The sequence below is a fragment of the Chelonoidis abingdonii genome, unplaced genomic scaffold (assembly GCF_003597395.2).
Source record: "Chelonoidis abingdonii isolate Lonesome George unplaced genomic scaffold, CheloAbing_2.0 scaffold0598, whole genome shotgun sequence".
Lineage (NCBI taxonomy): Eukaryota > Metazoa > Chordata > Testudines > Testudinidae > Chelonoidis > Chelonoidis abingdonii.
The window spans coordinates 4,452-12,780 of record NW_027424859.1 but is presented as its reverse complement, the minus strand read 5'-3'; the positions used below and the strand labels follow the sequence as shown (position 1 = coordinate 12,780).

The window sequence follows — 8,329 nt, the reverse complement described above, 5'->3', positions numbered from 1 at the left end:
TCCTGGGTTCTCCCCTGGGCGGGGTCTAGTGGTTAAAGCGGCGGCAGGGGGGTCTCATTTCTTCTTTTCCCATCGCCGCGGCTCTGGCTCCTGCTGCAGGAAATGCAGGGGGGCCGGAGAGCGGGGGACTCGCTGGGTCCTCCCGGCTCCCTGCCTCCAGCCTCCGACTGTAATTAACCCCTGAGAGCCAGGGCCGGCCGGGGGGTCTGGTGTCCTGCTCCGTATCGGGCACATGAACCTCCAGCCAAGCGCCCTGCTCTGGGACTGAGCCCCGCAGCGCAGATAACGGCCTTACTACTGCTGCCAGCGCAACCAGCCTGTGCTGCTGCTGCGGGGGTCGTGTCCTACTGAATCCAGATGGGGAAATCACCGAGATACACAGCAGCTCCCCCGAACCCCAATGCTCAGGTGCCAGCCAGAACCGCTCCTCACCTTCCCACCGACAGTCACACCTTGAGGGGAGCGGCCCAGTCCGGGTTATTGTTTAGCTAATTAAGATAAAGTGGGTGAGATACACACACTCCTCCTCACTCCAGCAGGCTTCCATAGTTAGTGGTCAGGGTGGGGGCTGGGAGCCAGGACGCCTGGGATCTCTCCCCGGCTCTGGGAGGGGAGTGGGGTCTAGTGGTTAGAGGGGGGAAGCGCTAGGAGCCAGGACGCCCGGGGATCTCTCCCCGGCTCTGGGAGGGGAGTGGGGTCTAGCAGTTAGAGGGGGGAAGCGCTAGGAGCCAGGACGCCTGGGTTCTCTCCCCGGCTCTGGGAGGGGAGCACTCTCCAGCAATACAGTGGACCCCCAGCTGGGGAGGGGGCCGGAGCCTGCGATCTGGCCACCTGGGGACTCGGCCGCATCCTGCCGATAAGCGAACAGCTGGAGTTCATTTCCGGCCCAAGCGGCCCCCCTCTCCCTTCCCGCCCAGGGTACATGGCCGTGGCGATGAATTGGGGGGGGCGCAGCGTAGACCAGGTTGCGCAAGAGACGCCAGAGCACAGAACCCTCCAGGCGCTGCCCAGGATCGGGCCCCGCCCCATTTCTGGGGCGGAGGATTGAGACGGGGAATGGGGGGGGGCCGGGACGGCTGGAGGATTGACCCCCCCTCCGCCCAGGGATGGGGGAAGCCAGCATTACCCATGAGTATGGGGTCCCCATATACCCAGCCGCTGTGCTCCACCCCAGGGCCGGTCCCCATATACCCAGCCCCCGGGCACCCAGCCAAGTCCCCCCTGCACCACCCAGAGTCAGCCACATCCTAGTGCCAGGCCAAGGGTCCGCCCCCCGGCAGCAGCTGTTTTGCCTGGTTCTTTGGCGCAGCCACAGTTATTTGTTTACCCCCCCCCACCCGCAAAGAAACAGATTAGCCAGAGCCAGCGCCCTCCCCCCCCACTCTAACCACTGGACCCCACTCCCCCCCCAGCCCCGGAGAGAACCCAGGAGTCCTGGTTCCCAGCCCCTCCCCCACCCTCACGCAGGCCGCCAGCACCCGAAGTGGGTCCAATCACCCAGGCCTGACGCCAGCTCAGTGGGGCAGGCTGGAGATTGTACCAGACTCTGGGGATCAGCTCCAGGGGCCCAAGGCTCCAATGTGGGGGGCAGGGCCAGGGTGGCAGGAGAAGGGGCCAGGAAGGTACCTCTGGGCCCTGGGATTTCCCCTGCCCAGCTCAGCTGCCTCCTGCCTCTGAATCATCAGTACAGGCCCAACCACGCTGGAGAGATTCACTCCTGTATGTCACCCCCCTACCCCCACCCCTGTCGGTGCCCCTCACTCCCGACCCACTGCCCCTGCTAGCCCAGCCCTGGGCTCCCCACAGCCCTACCGGTGCCCCTCAGTCCCGACCCACAGCCCCTGCTAGCCCAGCCCTGGGCTCCCCACAGCCCTGCCGGTGCCCCTCACTCCCGACCCACAGCCCCTGCTAACCCAGCCCTGGGCTCCCCCAAGCCCTGCTGGTGCCCCTCACTCCCGACCCACAGCCCCTGCTAGCCCAGCCCTGGGCTCCTCCCAGCCCTGCCGGTGCCCCTCACTCCCGACCCGCAGCTCCCTGCTAGCCCAGCCTTGGGCTCCCCCCAGCCCTGCCGGTGCCCCTCACTCCCAACTCGCAGCCCGTTAGCCTAGCCCTGGGCTCCCCTACCCTTGCTGGTGCCCCTCACTCCTGACCCACAGCCCCTGCTAGCCCAGCCCTGGGCTCCCTCCAACCCTGCCAATGCCCCTCACTCCCGACCCACAGCCTCTCCTAGCCCAGCCCTGGGCTCCCCGCAAGCCCTACCGGTGCCCCTCACTCCCAACCTGCAGCCCCTGCTAGCCCAGCCCTACCGGTGCCCCTCACTCCTGACCCACAGGCCCCTGCCAGCCCAGCCCTGGGCTTCCCCCAGCCCTGCCCGTGTGACAGTGGAGGGAAGGGGGAGATTGAATGAGAGAAGGAGGAGAAGAAAGAAGGAATCTCAGGGATGGAGGAGATAAAAAAATTATGTCAGGAAAGAAGAAAAGAAAGAAACAGAGCGAGACTGATTTCCCAGAATGCCCTGCTGTTGCTTTGTGGTTCAACCCCCCTCTGTCCCAGGCCAGGGCAGCCCATCAGGAATGAGAGGAATCTGCTCTTTAAACATCCTGCCCAAGCAGCGTAGGGCTGGTCCCTGCTCTAACCACTAGACACTCCTCCCAGCTGAGCCAGGGTAGAACCCAGGAGTCCTGGATCCCAGCCCCTCCCCCCCGCTCTAACCACTAAACCCCCCTCCCCTCCCCAAAATGGGAGAGAATCCAGGAGTCCTACTGATGTGACCCTAACTGGGGCAGAGAATCAGAAAACAGGAGTTGGCAACACCAGCTGTCCAGTTTGAGGAACTTTAAGATTGGTTGGGAGAGGCTGGGAATGGGTCATGGAGCCTTTCCCCTCTAGGGGGCACCGGCTTCCTCCTGGCCCCAGGGCAGGGTCTGGCTGGCTGAGGGGGCAGGGACTGGTTGGCTTAGGGGGGCAGGGAATGGGGCATGGGGCTTTTCTCCTCTAGGGGGCACGGGCTCTCATCTAGCTCCAGGGCAGGGACTGGCTGGCTCAGGGGGGTGGGGAATGGGGCATGGGGCCTTTCCCCTGTAGGGGCATCAGTTCCCATCCAGCCCCAGGGCAGGGACTGGCTGGCTCGGGGGGGCGGGGACTGGCTGGCTCAGGGGGCAGGGAATGGGGCTGTTACCCTCTGGGCACGGTGTCGGTCCCGCTCTCAGGCTGAGGCGCCCCATAATTCAGACCACACGCGAGCCTCACATTTGTAGCATGTTTTATTCACGCGAGATAAACACTACCCAGATTCGTCGCCCCATATATATACTGCACTTGTGAAAAGGCCCCGAAGGGTCAACATTTCCCACTATTTATTGCTTTTCCCCTCCTTTTTTGGGGGGGTGGGGAGAGTCGACCCCCCTTAGGAAGGAGCCGAGCAGCCGCGAAGGGCACGTAGGGCGTGTACGTCTCCCCTCCGGCGGCCTCCCTCTCGAAAATGGCTGAATCAATTTGCCCCGAATATCCTCCCCCCTCCCCCAACCCAGCCTGCTGCAGAGCTGGGAACTTTCAGCCCCGGCCATTCTGGTTTGGCTGAGTTATAAGCAGCTCCGCAAAAAGGGAGCTGGGAATGGAAACCGTTAAGCAACCTTAGGACTGGTGGCACTGCCTAGCACAGAGCATCCCCCTCTGGTGGCCACAGGGGGTACTACATGCAATGAGGTCCTCTGATTCCCTGGCGCCCCCTAGCCTCAGCTCTGCTGGGTCCAGTGGGGGGGGCTGAACAATGAGTAGGGGGGGTCACACCATTTCTGGAGGGAGGACATGGAAGGGGCACTGTGGAGACTGAGGTGGTACCATTTAAGGGGCAATGGGGAGTTTCCAAGGCTGGGGAGTCACACTTGGAGAATAGGGTACATACCAATTGAGAAAATAGGGGGGGTGGTGGTTGTACCATTTGGGGGGAGAAAATGGAGGGGACATACCACTTGAGAGGAAAAAGCAGTGTTGGAGATTATACCGAACGGGGAGGGGCGGTGCAGACTGGGGGGGCTGTACCACGTGAGTTGAAATGCAAGGGGGTTGGAATATAGAAGTTGTACCACTTGGGGGGAACAGAGGGGAGATTGTGGACAAGGGAGGTCATACCATTTGGAGGGGAAAGGGGGGGGCTACATTTCAAAGTTTGCCCCCTTTCTTAAATAAATAGTGGAAGTAAAAAACAACAACAACACATATGCGCTGGGGGCTGTTCCTTTAAGAGGTGTGGTAGCCTGAATGGAGCAGGTGGTAGCCAGATGCCCGTGAAGAAATCTATACCCATGCAGAGGTCCTTAGCGTGTCTAGTTCGGGGAGATGCCCTCACAGAGAGCTGGGGAGGGGGAAGTCTGAGAGCCAGGTGGGGGTCCGGTGATCCAGCCCCCAAAGCAGCACCCTCGCCAGTGGGGGGAGCTCTGTCAGCTGGGGGGGGGGCAACATGTCCTTGCCTTCTTCACGAGCGGGATGCTTCTGTCTCGCCCTCCAATTTCCTCTTCCGTTTCTCCATCACAGCTTCCAGTTCGGAGGTTTTCCTAAAGTCCTGGGAGGGCAAAGAGGGCATTAGTCACAGCCCTAGGTACCCGCAGCCCCTGCCCCGAGCCAGGAGAGATCCCAGGAGTCCTGGCGCCCAGCCCCCGCTCTAACCACTAGACCCCACTCCCCTCCCAGAGCTGGGGAGAGAACCCAGGAGCCCTGGGGGCAGATCGTGGTACCTCCAGCATGGCCTTGTGTATGGTGACCTGGCTGTAGACTCTGGCTCCTTCCTCGGGGCTCACGGCCTGGAACTCGGCTTTGGACAGCGAGAAGAGCTGGGACCCGTTCAGCACCCCCAGGGTGCTCACCGTCCTGGGAGGGGCAGGGGGGACAGTCAGGCCAAGTGCCCCTCGGAGCCCCTCCCACTGATACCCCCTATCCTGGTACTGCGAGCTTTCTCCCAGCAGTGCTCCAGGCAGTGACTCTCCCAGTGCTGCGAGCTTTCCCCCAGCAGTGCCCCAGGCAGTGACTCTCCCAGTGCTGCGAGCTTTCCCCCAGCAGTGCCCCAGGCAGTGACCCTCCCAGTGCTGTGAGCTTCCCCCCAGCAGTGCCCCCAGCCAGTGACTCTCCTAGTGCTGCGAGCTTTCCCCAGCCAGTGACCCTCCCAGTGCTGTGAGCTTCCCCCCAGCAGTGCCCCCAGCCAGTGACTCTCCTAGTGCTGCAAGCTTTCCCCAGCCAGTGACCCTCCCAGTGCTGTGAGCTTCCCCCCAGCAGTGCCCCCAGCCAGTGACTCTCCTAGTGCTGCAAACTTTCCCCAGGCAGTGATCCTCCCAGTGCTGCGAGCTTCCCCCTAGCAGTGCCCACAGCCATGACTCTGGTGGACGCTGAGGCAAGAGACTTTAAAGAGCACCACACATCCACCCCTCAGCTGACATGTGATTGGTTAATGCCCCCCATCCTATTTTCTGATTGGTCCAATTAATTATGAGCATCCTTTTAGTGCTTCCCCGGCTGTCCAATGAATGCGATCATGAAGGAGTCCATGGGAAGGCACCACCCAATCACAGATCACCTGGGATCCAGCTGACCAATTGCAGGTGGTGAACCACCACCAATCAGGGAGCAGCAAGAGAAGTGCGCGCCTCCAGCAGGGAAGAACCAGCCAATCAGAGCGGAGGGGAAAGTGATTCAAAAAATCATGGCGGGAGGTTCTGAGTTCTACAAGCCAATCAGAAGTCATGAGGCTCCACATCAGCCAATCACAGCAGACAGAAAGGACATATCAGACAGCCACAATGTCACAGCCCTCCCCCTCAACCAATCAGAAGCCGTGCCGTGCCGAGCCGGCCAATCAAAGCAGAGCTGGGCAGGCAATCAGAGGATGGCAGGATGCCCCCTGCCAGTCAGAAGCCAGGCGGTGCCAAGCCAGCCAATGGGGAAGCAGAGACGTATCAAGCTAGCCAATCAGAGCATGCCCATGTGCCCGCGCCCTGTCCTGGTCCCCGACGCCTACTCACAGGGGCTCGAAGCCCTTGGCCTCCAGCCAGGCCTGGACCTGGGCGGGGTCGGAGTCGTGGTCCAGCGGCACCGACGTGTCCAGCGCCCGGTGCACCAGGAAGGGCTTGGTGGGGGGTCCCCGGCCGGCTGCCAGGCGCTGCAGCAGCTCCTCGTTCAGCCGCTCTGCGGGGCGGGAGAGCCGCCAGTTACCCAGCATGCACCGGGAGAGGGGCGGGGCCTGGGGACCCCTCTGGGATACAGACCCCCCCATCCTCACCACACAGAGGGGGCGGGGCCTGGGGACCCCCTATGGGATACAGCTCCCCCCGGCCTCCCCACACAGAGGGGTCAAGGCCTGGCATAGGGCACACACCTCCTCCCCCCTCCTATAGAGGGCGGGGTCACCATGGGAAAGCTATAAGGGGTGGGGCAGGTGGTGTCTATGGGGATACTCCCCCCCCCACACACACAAGGGGTGAGGCCTGAGGTCTCCATGGGGTACTGCCCCTCTCCCCTCACATATAGGGGGCTCCTCACCTCTCTCATTGGGGTCTAGGCCAAGCCCCTTGGAGCCGTTCCACTGGGTGCCATTTGGGGCTGGTACCTTTTTCTTCAGAGCCGCCAAGCCTGGGGGGCCCTAGTCAGGATCAGAGGCAGGGGGAAGAAATATTAGTCTCCCATAGCACCATGTCCCATTCCCCACCCCCCTGAGCCAGCCAGACCCTGCCCTGGGGCTGGGTGGGAGCCGGCGCCCCCTAGAGGTCCAATTCTCCACTCCTGTATTGCTGGGCTCACCGGGGCTCTGGTCTGGCGGGGGCTGCTGCCGGCGCCGTTGAGCGGGTCGCCCGGGCTGCGGTTCTGGGTGGCCGGGAGTGGGCTGAGGATGTTGAAGGGGACGTAGCCTTGCTGGCCAGAGCGGTTCTGAACCTTCCACCACTTCTTGGTGTTGTCCAGCACCTGGCGGGAGAGAGGCTGAGCCATGAGCACTGTCCTGGCCGGGGCGGGGAGGTGTGTCCCGGCGCTGCGAGTTTCCCCCCAGCAGTGCCCCCAGCGCTGCGAACTTCTCTCCCAGCAGTGCCCCCAGCTGGGGATCCCTGATGCTGCAAACTTCCCCCCAGCAGTGCCCCAGTGCTGTGAGCTTCTCTCCCAGCAGTGTCCCCAGCCGGGGATCCCAGATGCTGTAAACTTCCCCCCAGCAGTGCCCCAGTGCTGCAAGCTTCTCTCCCAGCAGTGCCCCCAGCCGGGGATCCCTGATGCTGTAAACCTCCCCCCAGCAGTGCCCCAGTGCTGTGAGCTTCCCTCCAGTAGTGCCCCCAGCCAGGGATCCCTGATGCTGCAAACTTCCCCCAGCAGTGCCTCGGTGCTGTGAGCTTCCCCCAGCAGTGCCACCAGCCGGGGATCCCCCCAGCAGTGCCCCAGTGCTGTGAGCTTCCCCGCAGTAGTGGCCCCAGCCAGGGAAACCCACAGACAGACTCACCTCCAGAACCTCCCCCTGCAGGACAGATAGCTCATTGCTGTTCCTGGCTACAAAGTCGTACTTGCAGCTCACAAGGCTGCCCTCTTCTGTCTGTCTGTGGCTGGGAAGAGAGGGGAGGAAAACTGGGTCAGGGGGAGGAGGGTCTAGTGGTGAGAAGGAGGGGGAGGGGCTCGGAGCCAGGACTCCTGGGTTCTCTCCTTGGCTCTGGAAGGAGAGCGGGGTCTAGTGGTTAGAGCAGGGGGACTGGGAGCCAGGACTCCTGGGTTCTCTCCCTGGCTCTGGGAAGGCAGTGGAGGCTGGTGGGTTAGAGCAGGGGGGCTGGGAGCCAGGACTCCTGGGTTCTCTCCCTGGCTCTGGGAGGAAAGAGGTGTCTAGTGGTTAGAGCGGGGGGGCTGGGAGCCAGGACACCTGGGTTCTCTCCCTGGCTCTGGGAAGAGAGTGGGGGCAGGTGGTTAGAGCACATGCTGCGAAGTCAAAGCGTCTGCACCGCGTTGGGGCCCGAGGGGTCACGTCTCGCAATGCGGGGTGGGTGGGGGACGGGGCATCCCCAGCAGCCAAGCCCATGCAGGGGGAAGGAGGGAGAAAGGTCGAGGCCCCCCCCCCAAGTCCTCCCCCCCACTCCCTACCTTGGCTGGGCTGCTGGGGGGGGTGGGGCGCTGGCGGGACGGGCTCTCTCTCCTCCGATGTCTTCCTCTTTCGTTCCCTCCTTCCTCTCTATCCCTGTCAAGTGCCATCTGGGGCAGCCCCCCCCCCCGATGTGCCCCCTTCCCAGTCGCCAGTCCCTGAGACCTAGGGTCCTACGTGCCCCCTCACTCCCTCTGCCCCCCAATATCTAACCCCATCCCTGCCCCCCAACCAACC

The 8,329-nt window shown here is 62.9% G+C and overlaps 1 protein-coding gene across 1 annotated transcript in view; it reads right to left on the bottom strand.

Annotated features, from left to right (window-relative positions):
* Positions 1-3,251: 3,251 nt before the first annotated feature.
* Positions 3,252-8,329, bottom strand: part of LOC116831934 (epidermal growth factor receptor kinase substrate 8-like protein 1) — a gene marked incomplete at its 5' end in the record, with an annotated part of 9,313 nt that continues 4,235 nt past the window's right edge. The window contains 7 exons of the mRNA XM_032792270.1: positions 3,252-4,561; positions 4,734-4,866; positions 6,012-6,174; positions 6,529-6,628; positions 6,787-6,948; positions 7,469-7,568; positions 8,095-8,286. Coding sequence (XP_032648161.1) covers positions 4,475-4,561; positions 4,734-4,866; positions 6,012-6,174; positions 6,529-6,628; positions 6,787-6,948; positions 7,469-7,568; positions 8,095-8,286 — 937 coding nt within the window. The remainder of the gene's footprint in view (positions 4,562-4,733; positions 4,867-6,011; positions 6,175-6,528; positions 6,629-6,786; positions 6,949-7,468; positions 7,569-8,094; positions 8,287-8,329) is intronic.